Below are 26,172 nucleotides of genomic sequence, written 5' to 3' on the forward strand. Positions count from 1 at the left end.
TTACTCAGGTATAACATGTTACAGGTCACAACGTCCCAATCAAATCAAATGGTATTTGTCACATACACGTGTTTAGCAGATGTTAATGCGAGTGTAGTGACATGCTTGTGCTTCTAGTTTCGACCATGCAGTAGTATCTAACAAGTAATCTAACCTAACAATTTCACAGCAACTACCCTATACACACAAGTGTAAAGGAATTAATAAGAATATGTACATAAAAATATATGAATGAGCGATGGCCGAACGGCATAGGCAAGATGCAGTAGATGGTATAGAGTACAGTATATACATATGAGATGAGTAATATAGGGAATGTAAACATTATATAAAGTGGCATTGTTGAAAGTGGCTAGTGATACATTTATTAAATACATTTTTCATTATTAAAATGGCTAGAGATGAGTCATTATGTTGGCAGCAGCCACTCAATGTTAGTGATGGCTGTTTAACAGTCTGATGGCCTTGAGATAGAAGCTGTTTTTCAGTCTCTCGGCCCCTGCTTTGATGCACCTGTAGTGACCTCGTCTTCTGGATGATAGCGGGTGAACAGGCAGTGGCTTGGGTGGTTGTTGTCCTTGATTATCTTTTTGGCCTTCCTGTGATATCGGGTGGTGTAGGTGTCCTGGAGGGCAGGTAGTTTGCCCCCGGTGATGCGTTGTGCAGACCTCACTACCCTCTGGAGAACCTTACGGTTGTGGGCGGAGCAGTTGCCGTACCAGGCGGTGATACAGCCCGACAGGATGCTCTCGATTGTGCATCTGTAAAAGTTTGTGAGTGTTTTTGGTGACAAGCGGAATTTCTTCAGCCTCCTGAGGTTGAAGAGGCGCTGCTGCGTCTTCTTCACCACGCTGTCTGTGTGGGTGGACCATTTCAGTTTGTCCGTGATGTTTAAGTCGGGGAACTTAAAACTTTCCACCTTCTCCACTACTGTCCCGTCGATGTGGATAGGGGGCTGCTCCCTCAGCTGTTTCCTGAAGTCCACGATCATCTCCTTTCAATCAGACACTCATAATGCACCTGTTTATATATCCTAGATAGGTGCCCCACTAGCACCATCTCTGGGTTGGCATTATGCCCATTATCTTAACGACACACAAGTGTGTAATGGAAATGTGTTCCTTGCATATCCCAAATCCCAATGAGACACCTGCAGGGAGTGGGGTCACGGCCAGGGTCACCATTGCCCAGTGCCCCTGGAGCAATTGTGGTTGTGGCTTGCTCAAAACACCCCCAAAGCATAATGTTTCCACCTCCATGTTTGACGGTGGGGAAGGTGTTCTTTGGGTCATAGGCAGCATTCCTCCTCCTCTAAAGACGTCGAGTTGAGTTGATGCCAAAGAGCTACATTTTGGTCTCATCTGACCACAACACTTTCACCCAGTTTTCCTCTGAATCATTCAGATGTTCATTGGCAAACTTCAGACGGGCATGTATATGTGCTTTCTTGAGCAGGGGGACCTCGCGGGCGCTGCAGGATTTCAGTCCTTCACAGCGTAGTGTGTTACCAATTGTTTTCTTGGTGACTATGGTCCCAGCTGCCTTGAGATCATTGACAAGATCCTCCCGTGTAGTTCTGGGCTGATTTCTCACCGTTCTCATGATCATTGCAACTCCACGAGGTGAGATCTTGCATGGAGCCCCAGGCCGAGGGAGATTGACAGGTCTTTTGTGTTTCTTCCATTTGCGAATAATCGCACCAACTGTTGTCACCTTGTTACCAAGCTGCTTGGCGATGGTCTTGTAGCCCATTCCAGCCATGTGTAGGTCTACAATCTTGTCCCTGACATCCTTGGAGAGCTCTTTGGTCTTGGCCATGGTGGAGAGTTTGGAATCTGATTGATTGATTGCTTCTGTGGACAGGTGTCTTTTATACAGGTAACAAACTGAGATTAGGAGCACTCCCTTTAAGAGTGTGCTCCTAATCTCAGCTCGTTACCTGTATAAAATACACCTGGGAGCCAGAAATCTTTCTGATTGAGAGGGGGTCAAATACTTATTTCCCTCATTAAAATGCAAATCAATTTATAACATTTTTGACATGCGTTTTTCTGGATTTTTTGTTGTTATTCTGTCTCTCACTGTTCAAATAAACCTCCATTTAAATTATAGACTGATCATTTATTTTTCAGTGGGCAAACGTACAAAATCATCAGGGGATCAAATACTTTCCCCCCTCACTGTATATAGAGGATGGCACATTGTAGTACTGCTTCTTTCTTTCTAGCTTTGAAGCTTCTTGGGTATGACGCTACAAGTTTGGCACACCTGTATCGGGTTAAAATTTGGGGAGTTTCTCCCATTCTTCTCTGCAGATCCTCTCAAGCTCTGTCAGATTGGATGGGGAGCATTGCTGCACAGCTATTTTCAGGTCTCTCCAGAGATGTTCAATCGGGTTCAAGTCCGGGCTCTGGCTGGGCCACTCAAGGACATTCAGAGGTTTGTCCCAAAGCCACTCATGTGTAGTCTTGGTTGTGTGCTTAGGGTTGTTGTCCTGTTGGAAAGTGAACCTTCGCCCCAGTCTGAGATCTGGAGCAGGTTTTCATTGAGTATCTCACTGTACTTTGCTCCATTCATCTTTCCCTCAATCCCGACTAATCTCCCAGTCCCTGCAGCTGAAAAACTTCTCCACAGCATGATGCTGCCACCACCATGCTTGGCATTCAGGCCAAAGAGTTCAATCTTGGTTTCACCAGAAAGTCTTTAGGTGCCTTTTGGTAAACTCCAAGTGGGCTGTTATGTGCCTTTTACTGAGGAGCGGCTTCCATATGGCCACTCTATCATAAAGGCCTGATGGGTGGAGTGCTGCAGAGATGGTTGTCCTACAGGAAGGTTCTCCCATCTCCACAGAGGAACTCTGGAGCTCTGTCAGAGTGACCATCAGGTTCTTGATCACCTCCCTGAACCAGGCCCTTCTCCCCTAATTGCTCAGTTTGGCCGAGCGGCCAGGAATAGGAAGAGTCTTGGTGGTTCCAAACTTATTCAATTTAAGAATGATGGAGGCCACTGTGTCTTGGGGACCTTCAATGCTGAAGAAATGTTTTGGTACCTTTCCCCAGATCTGTGCCTCGACACAATCCTGTCTCTGAGCTCTACGGACAATTCTTTCGACCTCATGGCTTGGTTTTTTGTCATGTCCAATCAATTGAATTTACCACAGGTGGACTACAATCAAGTTGTAGAAACGTCAAGGATTATCAATGGAAACAGGATGCAGCTGAGCTCAATTTCGAGCCTCATTGCAAAGGGTATTTCTAAATAGCTGTTTTCACTTAGTCATTATGGGTATTGGGTGTAGATTGATGAGGGAAAACATTTAATACATTTTAGAATAACCTTGTAACGTAACAAAATGTGGAAAAAATGAAGGGGTCTGAATACTTTCCAAAGGCACAGTACATGCAGACACAGCAGCATTCAAAGACCGGAGTTTGATACTCCTGCTATTGGATATGACTGAAAAAGAATGTCTCTCAGACATTCATACCCGAACCGCATCTTTATTTGCCAAGGTAGGAAACATGATCAGTGAATATATTCAATGTACTGGCTACAATGTGAGGATCTCATGCTTGGTAATAACTACATGTATATACAACTTGCACCCTTGGCACAAGTTATATTCTACTCAATCCATTGGCTTCATTGATGCCATTCAGACTGTTTTGAAGTCGATACAACCGGCTATGATAGCTGAGGTTCATAGCTAGATTCGGAACTAATATTTACACCAAACATTTTAGGGTCCCTACACAGATCGGCTACATAGGCCGCTACACTTCCATACGCATACAGTTATTTTAATCCTCCACTACACAATAAGGAAGAAAATAGTTAGTTAACTATGTTACTTCCGCTGCATTGCATGGCGAGTATCAGCAAAGCAAGCTTACAAAATTGTATGCAATTTCAGTAAATGCTTCAGCTAGCTAGATTATTTACATCCACTGTTTAACAAGACAACCCGATTTGGTGGTTTTCTCAGGAGTCCCGAAAACATTAAACAACACAAATTACAATTTCATAACCTACTCAATGCCCATCAAGCTAGCTACATTAGCTAATATTAGCTAGTCAGCTAGCTTGCTAAATAGCGATTTTCGTAACTTAACTTTATGACCAAAAATATAAATAATATGTCAAATTCATATGTGTAAACATACTGAATTGTAATTAGATGCATTTTACCGCCATATCATACTGTGCTATGATTGGTTAAGACCACCCAAATGGTTAGGTCATGGTCAGTTTGATCCTAGTTGGCGATACTTGAACATGCCACTTATAGCTAGCTAATGAAGAGCTACGTTGAGAAATATCCTGTAGTACTGCCTTTTATTATTTTGTGCAAAGTGTGCAAAACAAGACATAATTGTTTGTCTCTACGATAACTAACATATTTCTCTCGACTGTAAATGTTTTGAACGATTCCTTATTTAAGTGACAATGCCCTCAAGGCCGGTGTTTGGAGGATATATTGGTACGGTTTCGTTTCGGGCCAGCAAACCATGCCAATATATCCTCCAAACACCGGTTTTGAGGGCATTGTCACTTTTATACAACGGGTTACCAACATATTCAAATAATGACTGATATATTTTCATATTTTTTTACATTTGGATTAATTTATTCATTCTATTTCATCCTTCCACAAGATGTAGTCCCGACACAAATCTAGGGTTGCAGGAGACGCGACTATTGTTCCATTGCCATACTGGCTGGCAACCTTGTTATCCCTTGCTTACTAGCCATGCCAACTACGGCTAATTTAGTCATCAAAATAACAGACAGAATAACAGCAAAGTAGCTGCATTTGCATAAACTTTTCTAGTGACATTTATGGGTGATTATGCAACTTCGAAACTTTCAGATATTAAAACTTATTCAAACACCATTTTACCAGTATTGTACTCTTCTTTGATTTGTCTAGAAACAATATCTGATAATGACTGCGATCGTACTATTCAGGAATGTATATTTTTGTCTTTTTTCCCAGACAGCCATAGACAAATGTAATTTCCATCACGTCATTAAACATCCATTTTAGTTGAAAATTAAATATCGAACAGTTGATTTATAACGGATGTCTTATACATTTGTACATGAACTTGTACTGAATATTATTTAAAGAGATTCTTAAGGTTTTCCTAATATGAATAATTCAACACGATGCGTGAATGTATAAACTTGCCTTGGTGACAGCTGAAAACATTTATTTATCATGAAAAATAAGATATTTCCAGCCAACCTTTTTGTGAGATTATGATAACAACCATATGATTTCCATATCTAAAACAAATAAATGTATGCAATTATGCATAATATATTAATTTACCTCAAAATATGGGGCGTGGTGGAAATGACATCTATGTAAAAAAAAAATTAAAAAAAAATGTATGTATGAAAACAATATTTTATTGCAAACATTTTGAACAAAACACCGGAACAACATGAGAACAATGTGTTACAGATGCTACAAATAGAAATTCTAGCACATATATAGAGGGAAGAGTTCATTGAGAGCTACACATTTTATTTAATGTATGATTTTATGCCCTGCTTTGTATGTACTGTATAGTGAGTTTCCAATTGTATCTAAGGCTTAGAAAGAGAGCTAAGTTCCTCCCAGACCAAGGCATCCAGCTCCATGTACCTTTTGGTCACTGGATGGGGCTCAGGGACAAGTCCAAGGACATGCTGTGGTCTGTACCATATGATGTCGTCTCTCATTGACCAAAAAAAACAGTTGGGCCAATGCGACTCATGGTTTTCACAAAAGCACCACTCTCTGCGTGAACGTCTTGCACGATACCAGGGTAAACGTCCTGATCATTCTCAACTACATACCACTTTCCATTCAATGCTTCACTTAGATCTTCAATGGGCTGGTAGGTGCTTTGAGATTAGTTGAATTTTCTATCTTGGTCTGCCTCAGTTTTTTCAACCAGAGTCACAGTCTGTGGGCTGAAATAGCTGCAGTGATGTGGAAAGGAACAGAAGCAACTGAGTAGCCGCCAAGTTATCTCCCCTGGACTGTCGGTGACGATCTGGAAACACAGGAAATTCTAAAAGTTATGCACATTTGGAATATGTAATCATAACATAGTCTAGTGATACAAAGTGTAGTGATAATGTTTGTATTAATTAATGTGAAATTCGACATAAAATAACCCACAATTATTACCTGGTGTATCTTCATTGTCCCACTGATTGTCTCCAGGTGATCCGGTAGGAGGGCCTCGATGCTCTCTAGCTCCTCCTCTGAGATATATAAGAGCTTGATAGCTGACTGGTATTTTGACAGTTCCTCAAATAGTTTTTGCATTTGGGAGGTCCTTGCCTTGTGCCACTATTTCATCCGCTCTTCGTTTCACAGCTGCTCCTACCCCATCAGCTGGGCCTTTTCCATGTCCGGCTTCTAGGACATTCCACGTAACTCTCTAGAGGCCCATTTCAAAGGGAAGGGTGGAGAGATAGTACAAATTATTTTTAGACCTATATTGGGTTGTAGGCCCATCACTCACAAAGTGTACAGCAGTAGCCGATGGGCAGAGCTCAAGAAAGTAGGCCAGTGTTTTTGAGAGATGGGCCCAGATAGCAGAGGGGTCATGCCGCATAGAAGAACTCAGTGAGCAAAGTGAAACTGTGTCATTTGTGGTATATCCAACACAGGTGTGGAGGGTCACCTGCTTCTGAGAATCACCAAAGTGAACTGCCTGGATTTCACTGGTGTATTTACACAGGTAGTTCTCTGCAAAGTCAATATGCACAATGATTTCCTCTTTCCCCAGATTATCTTTTAATTCTCTCAGTTTGGAGTATTGGTGTCGAATGTCATACACGTGTTTCCCCAACTTCCTTTCAATCCTTTGGAGAGGTCCTCCAATAGAATCTGCAGTGTGCCACATATATTTTATTTTACTGTCAAATGTACAGTGAATTTCTCCATGTTTCATGTTTCTCCATGTTGTTTTTCTTCTCTCTCTCTTCAGCTTTGTTTTTCCACTCAAACCACCATGTCTGCTCACCAGCATCACAGTCAGATGTTTTAAGCTCTTTTGCTTGGCAAAGGGAGAACTGTGTACATGCACTCTTTTTATCAGGTTCCCACAGCACAAAGACTCAATAACTTTCTCAACGTTGCTGCAGCTGATCGCTTTGTGATGCTGTAGTTTGTCCGCCATGAACTGGAGGTTGGCTTGTGTTTTGCAGAGACGTGTCCCTATCCTGGACTGTTGGCTTGACAACCCAAAAAGGACGTATTTTGCAGAAATCAGAGTAGGACATTTTAATTTTCTTAAACTTCTTCTTAGCGCTTCTGCTTTTTCTTCTTGTTCCTCGTTAGTGTGTCCTTTTTCCCTGTTGTTGCTCTGCTGTTGTCATTACGTTCATAGAATCTAATGATTTTCTCTTCTGTGGCTGTGCTAATTCTGTTACACTGATTTTTCCTGGAGTATTGAAGACTTGATGGCCTGTTTTCATTTGCCCTCATTGCTTTTGCTGAAAATCAAAATTCTCTGTTTGCAGTTTTGACAAGGCCATACTTTCTCAGGATGTTGCCTCTGAGCATTTTTGATGCCACTTGTTTGTCCTTGGCATTGCACATTTTTTTTATTACTTTTGTTTTAACTCTGCAATTATGGCATTTTGAAACAATAAGAAGATCTTCGGTGTTCCCTTCATTTGCTGTTTTGGCTTTGTCTTTGTTGGAATCTTGTCTCTTCATTTTGTTCATCAGTCAATCATACCTTTTTTGTATTTCTCAGCTTTCCGTAAAGCATTATCAAGTTTGACATATTGTCATACTAAGATCTCTGTATGCTTTTGAGCGACCTCTTCCAACCCTTTTCCTGTCAGCAAGTATTTTACTTCTCATTCCTGTTGCAGACGATGAGGAAGGGGTATCAGGATGTGCATCAGGGGCAGGTAAGTTAGGGGCAGGTATGATGGCTGCAAGTCATCTGGTGACTGAGGTGTTGTGTTGCCTGATAGGTAGGTCTCCATTGCAAGTGTTCTCTTTAAAGTCTGTCTTCTATTCCGTTGGTTACATTTCCATTACCATCTCTTGTTTTCGCTTTGTAAGCTCAGAGATAGATTTCACTTCTCCCTTCTCTTTTTTATTCCAGTATCTCTCCCTGTCTTTTTGCAGATGTTCCTGGTATCATATAGGATCATTTTTCAAATTTTGTTTCTATACAGTGGAAAGAACAAGATTTGATACACTGCCGATTTTGCAGGTTTTCCCTCTTACAAAGTCTGTAATTTTTTTTATCATAGGTACACTTCAACTGTGAGAGATGGAATCTAAAACAAAAATCCAGAAAATCACATTGTATGTTTTTAATTATTATTATTTTTTTAAATTGTTTTATTTAATTTTTAAATTTTACCCCTTTTTCTCCCCAATTTCGTGGTATCCAATTGTTGTAGTAGCTACTATCTTGTCTCATCGCTACAACTCCCTCACGGGCTCGGGAGAGACGAAGGTTGAAAGTCATGCGTCCTCCGATACACAACCCAACCAAGCCGCACTGCTTCTTAACACAGCGCACATCCAACCCGGAAGCCAGCCGCACCAATGCACCGGCCACCTTGGTTAGCATTCACTGCGCCCAGCCCGCCACAGGAGTCGCTGGTGCGCGATGAGACAAGGACACCCCTACCGACCAAGCCCTCCCTAACCCGGGCGACGCTAGGCCAATTGTGCGTCGCCCCACGGACCTCCCGGTCGCGGCCGGTTACGACAGAGCCTGGGCGCGAACCCGGGACTCTGATGGCACAGCTGGCGCTGCAGTACAGCGCCCTTAACCACTGCGCCACCCGGGAGGCCTCATTGTATGATTTTTAAGTAATTCATTTGCATTTTATTGTAGGTTGGCTCGTTCCAATGCGACATTCATTTAACTTTTGTGCAGGTGAAAGTCCGTTCTGCAGCGGTGGGCTGAAGTAGATTAGACTTTTCAGGAAATCCTCCTTTCCACCGTGTGCCTTTTCCCATCAGACCTTTGACAATTGTGACTGAACTCTCCGCTAAGCCATTGGGTTGGGGCTGGGGGGTGTCGTGTTGGAATCCCCAGTCATTAGCAAACGATCCATTGCGGGCCATTGTCCGAGTACAGTTCAGATGCAACCCCATGTCTTACGAAGACTGATTTCAGGTAGGTGATTACAGCTTTGCTGGAGGTAGTTGGCAGTGTTGTTACTTCAGGGTAGTTTGAGTAATAGTTGGTCCAAATAATGTGACTTTTGCCATTGCAGTCAAAAAGGTCAACTCCAATTTTGTAGTAGGGTCGTTTGGGCACTGGATGAGACATTAGCGGCTCTGCTTGCTACTTTGGCCTGTACAGTTGTGGCCAAAAGTTTTGAGAATGTTCACAAAGTCTGCTACCTCAGTTTGTATGATGGCAATATGCATTTACTCTAGAATGTTATGAAGAGTGATCAGATGAAGTCCCTCTTTGCCATGCAAATGAACTGAATCCCCAAAAACATTTCCACTGCATTTCAGCCCTGCCACAAAAGGACCAGCGGACATCATGTCAGTGGCTTTCTCGTTAACACAGGTGTGAGTGTTGACGAGGACAAGGCTGGAGATCACTCTGTCATGCTGACTGAGTTTGAATAACAGACTGGAAGCTTCAAAAGGAGGGTGGTGTTTGGAATCATTGTTCTTCCTCTGTCAGCCATGGTTACTTGCAAGGAGAAACGTGCCGTCATCATTGCTTTGCACAAAAAGGGCTTCACAGGCAAGGATATTGCTGCCAGTAAGATTGCATCTAAATCAAACATTTATTGGATCGTCAAGAACTTCAAGGAGAACGGTTCAATTGTTGTGAAGAAGGATTCAGGGTGCCCAAGAAAGTCCAGCAAGCACCAGGACTGTCTGCTAAAGTTGATTTAGCTGTGGGATCGGGGCACCACCAGTACAGTTCTCTTCAGGAATGGCAGTAGGCAGGTGTGAGTGCATCTGCACGCACAGTGAGGCGAAGACTTTTGGAGGATGGCCTGGTGTGAAGAAGGGCAGCAAAAGAAGCCACTTCTCTCCAGGAAAAACATCAGGGACAGACTGACATTCTGCAAAAGGTACAGGGTTTGGACTGCTGAGAACTGGGGTAAAGTAATTTTCTCTGAAGAATCCCCTTTCCGATTGTTTGGGGCATCCGGAAAAAAGCTTGTCCGGAGAAGACAAGGTGAGTGTTACCATCAGTCCTGTGTCATGCCAACAGTAAAGCATCCTAAGACAATTCATGTGTGGGGTTGCTTCTCAGCCAAGGGAGTGGGCTCACTCACAATTTTGCCTAAGAACACAGCCATGAATAAAGAATGGTACCAACACATCCTCCAAGAGCAACTTCTCCTAACCATCCAGGTTGGTGACGAACAATGCCTTTCCCAGCATGATGGAGCACCTTGCCATAAGGCAAAAGTGATAACTAAGTGGCTCGGGGAACAAAACATTGATATTTTGGTCCATGGCCAGGAAACTCCCCAGATCTTAATCCCATTGAGAACTTGTGGTCAATCCTCAAGAGGCGGGTGGACAAACAAAACCCCACAAATTCTGACAAACTCCAAGCATTGATAATGCAAGAATGGGCTGCCATCAGTCAGGATGTGGCCCAGAAGTTAATTGACAGCATGCCAGGGCAGATTTCAGAGGTCTTGAAAAAGAAGGGTTAACACTGCAAATATTGACTCTTTGCATCAACTTCACCTTATTGTCATTAAAAGCCTTTGACACAAGTAACATAGTAACATCTGACAAAAATATCTAAAGAAACTGAAGCAGCAAACTTTGTGGAAATTAATATTTGTGTCATTCTCAAAACTTTTGGCCACGACTGTAGGTAAACACAGTTCACATAAAGCAGTGGTCTGACCGATTTTCTTGGTTCATTATTGACCAGTACTTTACTTCTCCTGCTCGTCATTTGTATTATTCCTCACTCAAGTGGGCCAACTTTCTTTTTTATTTTGCATTTCTTTGCGTAGTGTCATGGGAATGACAATCTTGTTGCCTTTGAACACTATGTCATTCACAATGGTGAGCTTCGCTCTGCACATCCAGTAATCCTGTATTCTTCTTGGACAGTTGTTTTTCTGTGCGGGCCATCCTATCAGTATTGTTTCTTTCAACTCTGTCATTGTTTGGTCAGCTGAGGTCTCTCGTTTGATCTGCTCCATTTTCTCAGAAGACACAGGAAATGGTGCTACGATCATGTTGATGTAGGCCTGAATCTCAGTGTTTCTATGTGTCGGAGCCCTCTTTTTTGTCGACTGCTGGAGAAAGAGTGTCAGTGGCAAACATGAACTTTCCAGGGGTGGAAATCATCTTCACATCATACTTTTGCAGTCTGATCAACATTCTCTGGATTCTCATTGGACAATCATTCAGTGGCTTAGACATGATTGACACCAATGGTTTGTTGTCTGTTTCTACTTCGAAGGCTTAGCTGTGTTTTTCTGTGAATAGGTGCTGACCTAACATAATCGTTTGTGGTGCTTTCGCTGTAAAGCCTATTTGAAATCGGACACTGTGGTGGGATTAACAACAAGATTAGCTTTAAAATGGTATAAAATACTTGTATGTTTGAGGAATTGTAATTATGAGATTTCTGTTGTTTTGAATTTGGCGCCCTGCACTTTCACTGGCTGTTGTCATATCGATCCCGTTAAAGGGATTTCAGCCCTAAGAAGGTATTGGCAAAGATACTTCAGCTAGCGTTATCCTTATGTAGCCATATAAAATATTTTTCTTTGTTTAACAATTTTTTGGTTACTACATGATTCCATGTGTTATTTCATAGTTTTGATGTATTCACCATTATTCTACAATGTAGAAAATAGTCATAATAAAGAAAAACCCTGGAATGAGTAGGTGTCCAAACTTTTGACAGGTACTGTAAATAATTATAAATGTATAATTGTAAATGTAATAATTATAAAAGTAGAACTGATGCAAGGTTTTTGTTGAGAAGGATTGTAAAAAAAATTTAAAAAATTCCCAAGCTGATTCCAAATTCCCAATTTAAATTAACCAAGCACCAAAAGACAGTGAGTGACGCCACTGTACATCAGTGTGTAAAAAAAATAAAGGGCTTCAGGTGCATTAATGCCAAGAGATCTATCTATATAGTGAACAAAAATAAACACAACATGAAACAATATCGCATTTTACTGTGTTACAGTTCATAAGGAAATCAGTCAATTGAGATAAATTAATTAGGCCCTAATCTATGGCTTTCACATGACTGGGCAGGGGTGCAGCTAGGGGTGGGCACTGGGGAGCCAGGCCCAGACAATCAGAATAAGTTTTCCCTACAAAAAGGGCTTTATTACAGCCTGAAACACTCAGTTTCATCAGCTGTCCAGGTCCCCCAGGTGAAGAAGCTGGATGTGGAGGTCCTGGGCTGGCATGGTTACACGTGGTCTGTGGTTGTGAGGCCGGTTGGATGTACTGACAAATTCTCCAAAACAAAGTTGGAAGCAGCTTATGGTAGAGATATTAACATTAAATTCTCTGGCAACAGCTTTGGTGGACATTCCTGCAGTCAGCACGCCAATTGCACGCTCCTTCAAAACTTGTGAAAACTGTAGCATTGTACTGTGTGACAAAATTGCACATTTTATAGTGGCCTTTTGTTGTCTCCAACACAAGGTGCACCTATGTAATGAGCATGCTGTTTAATCAGCTTATTGACATGCCTCAGCTGTCAAGTGGATGGCAAAGGAGAAATGTTATCTAAAAGGGATGTAAAAAAATTCAGGCCAAAATTTCAGAGAAATAAGTACACTTTACATGTTGCGTTTTTTTAATAATAATAAATAAAAAAAATGGTATCCCTTTTTCTCAATTTACCAATTTCGTGGTATCCAATTATTTGGTAGCTACTATCTTGTCTCAGCACTACAACTCCCGTACGGGCTCGGGAGAGACGAAGGTTGAAAGTCATGCGTCCTCTGATACACAACCCAACCGCATTGCTTCTTAACAAAGCGCCATCCAACCCGGAAGCCAGCCGCACCAATGTGTCGGAGGAAACACTATGCACCTGGCAACCTTGGTTAGCGCGCACTGCACCCGGCCCGCCACAGGAGTCGCTGGTGCGTGAGGAGACAAGGATTTCCCTACCGGCTAACCCCTCCCTAACCCGGGCGACGCTAGACCAATTGTGCGTCGCCCCACAGACCTCCCCGTCGCGGTCGGTTACGACAGAGCCTGGGCCCGAACCCAGAGTCTCTGGTGGCAATAAAAAGTATGTACAGCTCAAACAGAAATCCTATGGATTATCTTGGGAAAGGAGACAAAATGACAGAAAAAATGTGAATGACTCACATGAATTAAGTGTTTAATGATTTACACAATAAAATGAAAAATAGGAAAAATCTTAAACAATTCAGTACACTGTCAGAAATAAACAGTCATGTCTTTGAGGAATTTGGCCTCATGAACATTGACCCTAAGACTTACAGCAATATCTCCAAGCATTACAGCAGGCACTCATCTCATTTCCTAAAGCACACATTAATTTCCTATGAGGCTTTCCAGAAACCCATCCCAGATCGTTTAACCCTACAGATACATCCCCATTGTTCCTGATGTCTGAAAGCAGGAAGTTGCCCCACTGTGAATGATAGAGATTATATCACTGAGTCGACATCACAGCAGCATTATGGCAAGCACTGCTGTCTTCACCTCCTTTCGTATTTCTGAAAGAGCGGTCTGAAGATTTACGAGACCGATCACGTGTTGCTGCCACACCATTACAGCTATGGTTTTTGTAGTGTCTTATGTCAGAAAAGCCCTTTCCACATCTCTTGCAATAATAAGGCCTAACTCCAGTGTGGACTTGCATGTGGGCTTTGACGTTGTTGGCTTGGCTGAAACCTCTCCCGCAGACGTCACATTTGAATGGCTTCTCTCCCGTGTGGACTCGCTCATGCCTTTTCAGATTGGTGTTGACTGAGAAAGTCTTGTCACAATAACTGCATTTGAAGGGCTTTTCACCTGTATGGGTTCGCTCATGTCCTTCTAGAGCTTGCTTAAGAACAAATGTCTTTTCACAGAATTTACAAGCGTAGGGCTTCACTCCACTGTGAAGTCTCATGTGATAGTCCAAAGTATTTTTATAGGCAAAGTTCTTTCCGCAAATGGAACAAGAGTATTGCTTTTGTCCCGTGTGACTTCGTTGATGGTTTTTCAGAGTTAGCATGGAACTGAAGCCATTCAAACATATGTCACAACTGAATGGCTTTGTTGAGGTTCCCGCTCTCCTGGCGGTTCTCTCTCTCGTTCTTTCTCTTCTCTGTCGTTCCCTCTGCTTCTCTCCTTCAGCTGTGTGCCATTTTAGATGGTGTCGTCTCATTTGAAAATTGTACATAAAAGTCTTCCCACATAGGTCACACATAAATGGTTTGGTTGCCCCATGACAGTGCATGTGAGCTTTTAGGTCAGTGGACTGAAGGTAGCTTTTCCCACACACTTCACATTTGTACGGTCTCTCCCCCGTGTGAAGAACTTGGTGTCTCTGAAGGTTTGCTTTATGGCCGAAAGCTGCTCCACAGGTCTCACATTTAAATGCCTTCTCCCCTGTATGAACAACCATGTGGTTTTTGAGGCTGCTGCTTGTCATAAAACCCTTACCACACTCTGAACATGAATGCGGACGTACACCTGTATGTGTTCGCATATGAATATTTAGGCCACCATGCTGTCTGTAACTCTTCCCACATACAGCACAGGTGTATGGTTTTTCACCGGTGTGGATTCTCTCGTGCTCGATAAGCAGTTTCCTTGATGTGAAACCCTTGTCACAAGTCAGGCACTTGAACGGTCTCTCCACTGCATGAACAAGCTGATGTCGTTTCAGATCTTTCTTGGTAGACAAAACATTTCCACAAACTTTGCAACTGAACGTTTTTTCTCTGTGACGCAACATGTGATGTTCAAGCTGCTTGGACATTCTGAATGTTTTGCCACACTGACCACAAGTGAATGGCCTCTCTTCTGTGTGAATTAGCATCTGATGTACCAGTGTGTGAATTAGCTTGTGAGCTTCCAGTGACCCCTTCCTGCTGAAAGTCTTTTCACAAACATCACACTTGAAGGGTCTTGTGTGAGTTAGCTTGTGTTGTACCAGTAGGTTCTTCCGGCTGAAGGTCTTCTCACAAACATCACACTTGAAGCATTTGGTTTCTTTGGATCGCATCCTTTTAGTAGTATTGCTGTTTTTCTGGCTTTCATGGCCGTCTCTCTCGTTGCTCCCTGGCAGAGCAGCTCTCATATGCTCAACGTTGGAGTCAGTGTCTCTTGGGGAGGGGTCTGTATTCAGTCCATCTGTGTCTCCCAGAGAGGAGTCATTCTCCAATGAAGACATCTCTGTGGGTTTGCTGCAAACCTTTGCAGGACCTAAAGACAAAAGGATTATGAGTATATATACACATTTATACACACACAAAAACTATAAATTAAGCACGTTTTACAAATGAGGATTACACAAACTAATTTCATTAATTAAAAATAAGTAGCCTTGTCCGAGCTAGAAAGGCCCATATAACCGGAGCCTATAGATCTTCTGTTTATGTAGCATGAGGCATCTTGATTATGTACAAATAAAGCAGCTGGACAGGACGCCAGTCTGAATCTTTTTTTTTATTTTTTACATTAGCTATAAAATAAACATTACGTTTACAAGCCTGTGAATTGTTTTCAAACAACTGGTCCATATTCAGTAGTGCACACTGTAGCAAAACGCTTTGCAAAGGAAAGTGAAAACAAACATTCAGGTAGTCCCTTCCCCATAGGCAGCACGTCCAATAGGTTAGCTAAGCTTCCCCCTAAGTCAATTTAATTACATTTGCCCATAATATGTAAATTACTCCTGTCTACAGAAATAAATCAAATTATTCAAAATACTAAACCACAGAGCATGATATAGCCACAGAGGATCATTAGGGTCTCCCAAAATATAATTGTGGATGGTTTTAAAATCGCATAGCCTAAAGTTGGGAAGCGCGCAATTTCAGCAGCTTGGCAAATTCTCAGAATGTGTGCAAAGAAAAAGTAAAGCATTGTTCAGAATGTTATTTTAATCTTAAATTTATGACTACCCAATTAGATGTCTTCATGGGTACAAAAAGTTGGACCCCTTCCGAAATGGACCTGGGGCTTTCCCACCCAGACCCGAAATACACTACCATTCAAAAGTTTGGGGTCACTTAAAAATGCACTTTTTGTCCATTAAAATAACATCAACTTGATCAGAAATACAGTGTAGATATTAAATGTTGTAAATAACTATTGTAGCTGGAAACAGCTGATTTTTAATGGAATATCTACATAGGCGTACAGAGGTCAATTATCAGCAACCATCACTCCTGTGTTCCAATGACACGTTGTGTTAGCTAATCCAAGTTTATCATTTTAAAAAGGCTAATTGATCATTAGAAAATCCTTTTGCAATTATGTTAGCACAGCTGAAAACTGCTGTTCTGATTAAAGAAGCAATAACACTTGCCTTCTTTAGACTAGTTGTGTATCTGGAGCATCAGCATTTGTGGGTTCAATTACAGGCTCAAAATGGCCAGAAACAAAGACCTCTCTTCTGAAACTTGTCAGTCTATTCTTGTTCTGAGAAATTAAGGCTATTCCATGTGAGAAATTGCCAAGAAACTGAAGATCTCGTACAACGCTGTGTACTACTCCCTTCACAGAACAGCGCAAACTGGCCCTAACCAGAATAGAAAGAGTGGGAGGCCCCGGTGCACAACTGAGCAAGAAGACAAGTACATTAGTGTCTTTTGTCTGTTTCTCAAACTACTCAAAAGTCCTCAACTGGCAGCTTCATTAAATAGTACCCGCAAAACACCAGTCTCAGCATTCACAGTGAAGAGGCGACTCCGGGATGCTGGCCTTCTAGGCAGAGTTCCTCTATTCAGTGTCTGTGTTCTTTTGCCCATCTTAATCTTAAATTTTTATTGGCCAGTCTGAGATATGGCTCTGCCTTGAAGACCAGCATCCCAAAGTCACCTCTTCACTGTTAACGTTGAGACTGGTGTTTTGCGAGTACTATTTAATGAACCAACCAATGAGCTGGGCTTTACGGGAGTATCCGGAAACCATGTTTCGGTCGCAAAATGTAGCTACTAACCTTGTACGACAGCATGCCTTTCCATTTTGGACAAAAATTATAAGGATATTCAGAGTTATGATGTCATGAAAACTGGTTGTTTTGCAAATGTTGAACTTATATGGCTACTAATACTTGGAAAGCTAAATCAAAGTCCAAGTATACAGATTTGACAATATTCTTGCAGAAAAATGGAATATGAATGAGAATGTCGCTTTCACGATTTTCTCAAATGTAACTGGGGACTCACACCAAAGTCCTGTTGTTCAGTTATCCGTCTGAAACTTTCCACATACGATGCTGCCATCTTGTGGACACTATCGGAATTACAACCAGAGTGATGGTTATAACTATGACCATTATCTTGCATTTCAAAGATGGTGGTAGAAAAAGGCTGGTTGTTTTTTTCTTTGTATTTTCTTCTACCCGATCTGTTGTGTTATATGGTAACTATAATCAATTCACATTTCCACAAACTTCAAAGTGTTTCCTTTCAAATGGTACCAAGAATATGCATATCCTTGCTTTAGGGCCTCAGCTACAGGCAGTTAGAGTTGGGTATGTCATTTAGGCAAAAATTTGAAAAAAGGGGGGCTATCCATAAGATGGGATAAACACATTTGTTTGCTTTTCTCAAAATTAAAAAAAAAAAAAAATCTAAGTGACCCCAAACTTTTGAACGGTAATGTACAGAAAACATTTTAATATAGAGAGACCTGTTCCATATAGACAGGTAGGATGCAAACCCGGTCCGATTAGAGTGAAGGTAGCAGAATAATAAAATAAAAAAAGCTACTTTATTAACCAGGGCTGCGCCACAGTAGGGAGAGAGGTGCCTCTCTAGCAAGCAGGGGAGGGGCCTTACTGTGACCAAGTGATGCAGGGAGCGAGAGACAGCAACCAACCAAGCTGACTCGTGCTATAGATGGGTTAGCTGACAACGTCACGCAAAACTATGGTTTAATAGGGCAGAAGTCTGAGTTGTGTATTCTGGATGGCCAGATAGCTACCAACAATGACAAGAAACTGCCATGTGAGGAATCGTGACTCGTTTCAGTTTTTATGATTGTCAACATCATTATCTGTATCTAAGTGACTAGTTTGATGTTCTTGTTTTCATCAATTGAGTCCACTTTGATAGACAAAAAAATAATCTATTTCATCCATAGACACGGTTTCCAAGACCATTGATTCAGAATCTTTTGTTTCAGCTTGACCATTATCTTACATTCGTCTAGATTCAGGTAACAGGTTGCTGTAACACATTGACTTCGACAACGTCTATAGTTTAAAAACAGTACAGAAGCAAACATGTGGATATGAACATTATCTTCAAAACATGTTTAAATCCTGTTTTGTTAAGAGTTGACAGTGGTTAAAAACCATAAAAACTTCCAGCAAAATTACTCAACGACACCGACAGATTTTTCACATATAGTTGGCTTGGGGATTGGAAACAGCAACCTTCCACTTACAGGCCCAACACTCTTAACCGCTAGGCTACCTGCCGCCCTAGTGTCTTCCTTTCTTGGTATAATATACCATCATGTCCTCAGTTATTGTAACATTTGAATTTTCTGGGACTGATTCTGAAAATTGCTGCTTTACCTGAGAGAATACGTTTCATTCAATTGCCATGAAGCAATATATCCTCTATTGATTCAATTTTGATAGACATCATGGTTTCAAAAGTTTATTAATTTAGAATGTTGCATGCGTTTCACTTCAACATTTACTGATGACTTGACACTCCCATCCTCTATATCTGAGCTACACTATACATACAAAAGTATGTGGACAACACTTAGAATTAGTGGATTCGGCTATTTCAGCTTCACCTGTTGCTGACCGGTGTATAAAACAGAGCACACATCCATGAAGTCTCCATGCCTCACCCAATGTAATGTGGTACGGATCAGTTTATTTTTTATTCCTTATAACTGGAACTTCCACCAGGAGCTAGCCAGCTAACTAGCTGCTAGTCTTTGTTAGCCACGGCTAGCGGTCCTCATCTTTCCCCCCCCCCGGAATCAGCCAGCCTTAGCTTGGACAATCACCTGCCAGTCTACACAGCGCGATAGCAACCCAGAGCATATTGGACGGCCTCTCTCCACCATATCACCGGATTCCTGCCGCTCTGGATCATTACAGCTAGCTAGCTAACGCCTCTATCCCGAAGCAAGCACCAGCTAGCCTTGATCTAGGCTCATATACCAGCTAATTCTAGGGCTACAATACCTACTTTGCCAGTTGGCCTGGATCCGATCCTTTATTGTCAACACGGAGCCCCGCCGATCCATCACGACTGGACTGCCGACGTGATTTCCCGATGTGGTCTCAACAGGCTATTCTGTTACGATATCGCAGCAGAACTATCTACTAGCCCCGGCCCGCTAGCTTTTTCTGAACGCTGTGTCCTCTGCTTGCCCAGCGTAGTAGTGACTACCGAACAGCACCCTGACTCAACTATTGCTACTCGTTTGACCCTATGATCACTTGGCTACACAGCTGATGCACCCTGGACTGTTTCAATAACACGATACCTCATTTTGTTTACCTGTCGGCCCCAGCCTCAAACTCAGGTCCTATATGTACCTAACTGACCCGCTCTGCCCATTCATTGCCATTTACCCGTTGTTGTCTCAGCTCTCCTGATCAACACCTGTGATTGCTTTATGACCCTCTCTAATGTCAATATGCCTTGTCTACTGCTGCCGTGGCTAGTTTTTATTGTTTTATTTCACTGTAGAGCCCTCAGTCCCGCTCAAAATGTCTTATTCTTTCGGCCCAACCCACACATATGCGGAGACCTCACCTACGTTAATTGATGCATGACGATGAGAGGTTTTGTCTCTGGAGGCAACGCTTGAATCTATTCTACTACACCTAGAAATCTGCTACTTTTATTCTCTGTCCCCAACGCACTAGACGACCAGATCTTATAGCCTTTAGCCATACCCTTATCCTACTCCTCCTCTGTTGATGTAGAGGTTAACCCAGGCCCTGTAGCCCCCAGTTCCACTCCTATTCTCCAGGCGCTATCATTTGCTGACTTCTGTAACTGTAAAAGCCTTGGTTTCATGCATGCTAACATCAGAAGCCTCCTCCATAAGTAGTTTTTTCCCCCCACTGCTTTAGCACACTCCATCAACCCTGATGTCCTATCCGTGTCTGAATCCCGGCTTAGGAAGGCCACCAAAAATTCTGAAATTTCCATCCCCAACTACAACATTTTCCACCAAGCTAGAACTGCCAAAGAGGGTGGAGTTGCAATCTACTGCAGAGACAGCCTGCAGAGTTCTGTCATCCCATCCAGGTCTGTGCCCAAACAGTTTGACCTTCTACTTTTAAAAATCCACCTTTCCAGAAATAAGTCTCTCACTGTTGCCGCTTGTTACAGACCCCCCTCAGCCCCCAGCTGTGCCCTGGACACCATATGTGAATTAATTGCCCCCCATTTATCTTCAGAGTTTGTACTGTTAGGTGACCTAAACTGGGATATGCTTAACACCCCGGCCGTCCTACAATCTAAGCTAGATGCCCTCAATCTCACCCAAATTATCATGGAACCTACCAGGTACAACCCCAAATCGGTAAACACAGGCACCCTCATAGATATCATCCTGACCAACCTGCCCTCTAAATACACCTCTGTTGTCTTCAACCAGGATTTCAGCGATCACTGCCTCATTGCCTGCGTCCGTAACAGGTCCGCGGTCAAACGACCACCCCTCATCACGGTCAAACGCTCCCTAAAACACTTAATTGAGCAGGCATTTCTAATCGAACTGGCCCGGGTATCCTGGAAGGATATTGACCTCATTCCGTCAGTAGAGGATGCCTGGTTATTCTTTAAAATTGCTTTCCTCACCATCTTAAATAAGCATGCCCCGTTCAAAAAATTTAGAACCAGGAACAGATATAGCCCTTGATTCACTCCAGACCTGATTGCCCTTGACCAGCACAAAAACATCCTGTGGCGTACTGCATTAGCATCGAATAGCCACCGCGATATGCAACTTTTCATGGAATTTAGGAACCAATATACACAGGCAGTTAGGAAAGCAAAGGCTAGCTTTCTTAAAACAGAAATTTGCATCCTGTTGCACAAACTCCAAAAAGTTCTAGGACACTAAAGTTAATGGAGAATAAGAGCACCTCCTCCCAACTGCCCACTGCACTGAGGCTAGGAAACACTATCACCACCGATAAATCCACGATAATTGAGAATTTCAATAAGCATTTTTCTACGACTGGCCATGCTTTCCACCTGGCAACCCCTACTCCGGTCAACAGCCCTGCACCCCCCACAGCAACTTGCCCAAGCCTCGCCCATTTCCCCTTCACCCAAATCCAGATAGCTGATGTTCTGGAAGCACTGCAAAATGTGCACCCCCCCCAAAAAAATCAGCTGGGCTAGACAATCTGGACCCTCTCTTTCTAAAATTATCCGCCGCAATTGTTGCAACCCCTATTACTAGCCTGTTCAACCTCTATTTCGTATCGTCTGAGATCGGAAAGCTGCCGTGGTCATCACCCTCTTCAAAGGGGGAGACACTCTAGACCCAAACTGTTACAGACCTATATCTATCCTACCCTGCCTTCGAAAGCTAAGTTAACAAACAGATCACCGACCATTTTGAATCCCACCGTACCGCTATGCAATCTGGTTTCCGAGCTGGTCATGGGTGCACCTCACGCTCAAGGTCCTAAACGATATCATAACTGCCATTGATAAAAGACAATACTGTGCAGCCGTATTCATCAACCTGGCCAAGGCTTTCGACTCTGTCAATCACCACATTCTTATCGGCAGACTCAACAGCCTTGGTTTCTCAAATGACTGCCTCGCCTGGTTCACCAACTACTTCTCTGATAGAGTTCAAATGTGTGTCAAATCGGAAGGCCTGCTGTCCGGACCTCTGGCAGTCTCTATGGGGGTGCCACAGGGTTCAATTCTCGAGCCGACTTCTCTCTGTATACATCAATGATGTGGCTCTTGCTGCTGGTGATTCTCTGATCCACATCTACACAGACGACACCATTCACTCACTGGTGGTGACACCTCTCACTGGCTGCCTATGCCCCGTTTTGGCCCATTTGCTTCTGTTTGGTTCCTAGTGATTAAGACCTTGGTTTGCTAACAATTATTCAAAATAACACAATTTGAAGGATTACCTGCACAGACTGACATCGCATTAGTGACAGTGTTTGCTTGACTGACATTCCCTGGCAATGTTGAAGCCGCTGTCATTCCAGAGAACATTGAGAGACCTAAAACATAACAAGCATAATTACCTTTAACACACATTCACCTTTCACTTCCCACAAAATTGTGTGATTTACACCAATAACAAGCTTTAGCTAAAGCCTAGGCAGGTAGCCTAGTGGTTAGAGCGTTGGGCCAGTAACCGAAAGGTTGCTAGATCAAATCCCTGAGCTGCCAACGTAAAAAATATATGTTGTTCTGCACCTGAGTAAGGCAGTTAACCCACTGTCATTGTAAATAAGAAGTTGTTAAATTGAAAAAATAATGACTATTGGCTAGCTAGGTCTATAACACTCACCAACTGGTGGAATTGCAAAAATCATTCCATTGAGCAGAATATGCGTGGGTCCTTTTGGTTCTGCTTGTGCCTGCATTTTAGCCAGTGATGCTCTATAATGTTCAGCCTTCTCAGTCAATGCCTTCATATCTTCATTCATCTGCTCCACCTTGGTTTTCATATCTTCATCCATCTGCTTCACCTTGGCTTTCATATCTTCATCCATCTGCTTCACCTTGGTTTTCATATCTTCATCCATCTGCTCCACCTTGGTCTTCAGTTTATCGTTCTCATTTTGTAAACTTGAGGAGACCACTAGGAATAGTTGGCAAATTTTACGAATAGCCTCCCCTGTCACCAGATTCATAATTGTGCACAGCTGTGAAGAGAAATTGAGAAGAAAAAAATGTTACCTAAATAGTTAGTTAACGTTAACTTAGTTGTCTATGCAGTCAGCTACTTTTATTTTTTAAACGTTTTAATTTATTTTTATTTTTTTTAATCACACACTTAGCTAACCGCTAGCAGTTAGCTAACTAGCGAACTAGCTAACAACTACCGTAGATAAGGAAATTGCAGGAAGCTGGCTAATTTAGCCATAGTTACACCAAATATTCTGATAGTGGTTACACAACATTGGATAAACTACTAGACAACGAATCTTTAACTAGTTAGATAACGTTACGCGTTAACAGTACTATACGTTGCCACAGAACAATGAGGCAGATCTTTTTCCGGATGTATAACTAATTGGGTTTCTTTAAAAACATATTTGACGCAGTTAGCTCAACTCTGTACTCACGTCTCTCTCCGGATTGCAAACGTAAGAGTTTGGCACGGTGGTCAAAAATTTGCCCATTTCTGTCATTGTCGTCTCTACGACAACGGCCATAATAGATGTTGTTTCTAACTGAAACATATTGTAAGCTGTAGCCATTTTGCCCTCAGACTCACTCACATAACAGCTAGCCATCTGTCACTTAGCATCGGCAGTTCCTTCCTGTACGCCTAATTTTCAAAATAAAAGTACTCCTTCCAGACTTTTACTTTACATTATTTTCTGGATTTAAAAAAAAATCAGAAAATTATACTTTGAACTTGCTTAAACATACATTTATTGAAAATGCAAACAATTAATTATAGAAATAGATTAGCAAAGATAGAACGAAGTTCATTTTAAATCAAGTTGTTGACTGTACTATTACATTTTTAAAACTATATTGGTGATGCTTTTCATTATAACCCCCTATGAAAAACAACAACAATAACACAATACCAACACTGTTTCTGGAAGTTTTAATGGTTTTTAACTGATGTCAACTCTAAACCTTCAAGGTGCATACTGGACCCTATTCCAACTACACTACTGAAAGAGCTGCTTCCAGTGTTTGGCCCTCCTATGTTGAACATAATAAACGTCTCGCTATTCACCAGATGTGTACCAAACTCACTAAAAGTGGCAGTAATAAAGCCTCAATTGAAAAACCTAAAACTTGACCCTGAAAATGTAAAAAACTATTGGCCTATATCAAATCACACATTCCTCTCCAAAAAAAAAAAAAAATGAAAAAGCTGTTGCGCAGCAACTCACTGCCTTCCTGAAGACAAATAACATATACGAAACGCTTCAGTCTGGTTTTAAACCCCATCAAAGCACCTTCACGAGACTGCACTCGTGAGGTGTTAAATTACATTTTAATTGCGTCAGACCAAGGCTCTGCATCTTTTCTCGTGCTCCTAGACCTTAGTGCTGCTTTTGACACCATGTTTTACACCAAGGTAAAGTTGGTTTTATATTCACACATTCGAACATTCAAAAGACATTCGCCAAAATCCATTTACAAATGTAAAAATCAATAACTAATTAATTGATTGTCACAGAAACATGAAAATATATATGGTTAATTCTATAACTGTCGAGCATACTTTTAAAACCTTTTGTTTTGAATACAAATTCCAGTTTTGATTTGATAGAAATACATAAAATCTTTCAAATGCAATTTAAAGTTGTATAAATCAATAACTAATTCACCGTTTGTCACAGAAACATTAAACTAGATATGATTTATTCTATAAATGTTTAGCATGCTTTAACAACCTTTGTTTTGAATAAAAAAACAAGTTTTGATTTGATGAAAATACATAAAATCTTTAAAATGCAATTTAAAGCTGTATAAATCAATAACGAATTCACAGTTTGTCACAGAACCATCAAACTAGATATGATTTATTAGATTTATTCTATATTCTTACAACCTTTGTTTTGAATACAAATTCCACTTTTGGCGAATGTTTGTTGAATGTCCAAATGTCTGAATATAAAACCAACTTTACCTCGGTATCGAACACCACATTCTTTTGGAGAGATTGGAAACCCTAATTGGTCTACACGGACAAGTTCTTGCCTGGTGTAGATCTTATCTGTCGGAAAGATATCAGTTCGTCTCTGTGGATGGTTTGTCCTCTGACAAATCAATTGTACGTTTCGATGTTCCTCAAGGTTTTAGAACCACTATTGTTTTTACTATATATTCTACCTCTTTGGTGATGTCATTTGGAAACGTAATGTTAACTTTCACTGCTAAATCAAATCGAATTTGATTGGTCACATACACATGGTTTGCAGATGTTGCCCACCCTGGAAGCCTGTGTTTCAACTCGGACAAAACAGAGATTCTCGTTCTAGGTCCCAAGAAACAAAGTGATCTCCTGTTGGATCTGACAATTAATCTTGATGGTTGTACAGTCGTCTCAAATAAAACTGTGAAGGACCTTGGCGTTAACTCTGGACCCTGATCTCTCTTTTTGACGAACATATTAAGAATATTTCAAGGACAGCTTTCTTCTATCTTCGTAACTTTGCAAAAATCCCAAACCTATTGTCCAGAAATGATGCATAAAAGCTCATCCATGCGTTTGTCCCTTCTAGATTAGACAACTGCAATGCTCTACCTTTCGGCTGCCCGGATAAAGCACAAAATAAACTTCAGTTAGTGCTAAACATGCCTGCTAGAATCTTGAGTAGAACCCAAACATTTGATCATATTACTCCAGTGCTAGCCTCTCTACACTGGCTTCCTGTTAATTCTAGGGTTGATTTCAAGGTTTTACTGCTAACCTACAAAGCATTACATTGGCTTGCTCATTCTGTCAATAACAAACATAGCTCAGACAGAGGATGGGAGTGTCAAGTCATCAGAAAATGTTGAAATGAAAGAAATGCAACATTCTAAATCAATTCACTTTGAAACCATGATGTCTATCAACATTGAATCAATAGAGGATATATTGCTTCATGGCAATTGAATGAAACATATTCTTTCTGATAAAGCAACAATTTTCAGAATCAGTCCCAGATAATTCAAATGTTACAAGAACTGAGGACATGATGGTCTAAATTCTACCATCATAAAAAAGGAACACACTAGGGCGGCAGGTAGCCTAGCGGTTAAGAGTGTTGGGCCTGTAAGTGAAAGGTTGCTGTTTCCAATCCCCCA

At 41.7% G+C, this 26,172-nt stretch overlaps 1 protein-coding gene and 1 long non-coding RNA gene across 2 annotated transcripts; both read right to left on the bottom strand.

Annotated features, from left to right (window-relative positions):
• Nucleotides 1–5,399: 5,399 nt before the first annotated feature.
• Nucleotides 5,400–8,834, bottom strand: LOC110523214 (uncharacterized). The gene is made up of 2 exons (XR_002473414.3): nucleotides 6,185–8,834; nucleotides 5,400–6,047 (listed from the first exon to the last, which is right to left on the bottom strand). It is a non-coding gene; the product is annotated as an uncharacterized LOC110523214 (long non-coding RNA).
• Nucleotides 8,835–13,324: 4,490 nt separating this feature from the next.
• On the bottom strand, nucleotides 13,325–24,246 carry LOC110523209 (uncharacterized). The gene is made up of 4 exons (XM_036976794.2): nucleotides 23,478–24,246; nucleotides 22,697–23,054; nucleotides 22,308–22,403; nucleotides 13,325–15,409 (listed from the first exon to the last, which is right to left on the bottom strand). Exons 1-4 carry the CDS (start codon nucleotides 23,646–23,648, stop codon nucleotides 13,647–13,649), a joined length of 2,388 nt encoding a protein of 795 aa, XP_036832689.2. The 5' UTR covers nucleotides 23,649–24,246; the 3' UTR covers nucleotides 13,325–13,646.
• Nucleotides 24,247–26,172: the final 1,926 nt, after the last annotated feature.

This window comes from Oncorhynchus mykiss, chromosome 5, assembly GCF_057628025.1.
Source record: "Oncorhynchus mykiss isolate SJ-2025 chromosome 5, ASM5762802v1, whole genome shotgun sequence".
In the NCBI taxonomy this organism is placed as follows: domain Eukaryota; kingdom Metazoa; phylum Chordata; class Actinopteri; order Salmoniformes; family Salmonidae; genus Oncorhynchus; species Oncorhynchus mykiss.

Coding starts and splice junctions, on each gene's coding strand:
- LOC110523209 (XM_036976794.2), bottom strand. CDS start 23,648: ATGGCTAGCTGTTATGTGAGTGAGTCTGAGGGCAAAATGGCTACAGCT. Junction 23,055..23,477: donor TTTGCAATCCGGAGAGAGAC/GTGAGTACAGAG, acceptor TTCTCTTCACAG/CTGTGCACAATTATGAATCT. Junction 15,410..22,307: donor TGCGATGTCAGTCTGTGCAG/GTAATCCTTCAA, acceptor TTTTGTCTTTAG/GTCCTGCAAAGGTTTGCAGC.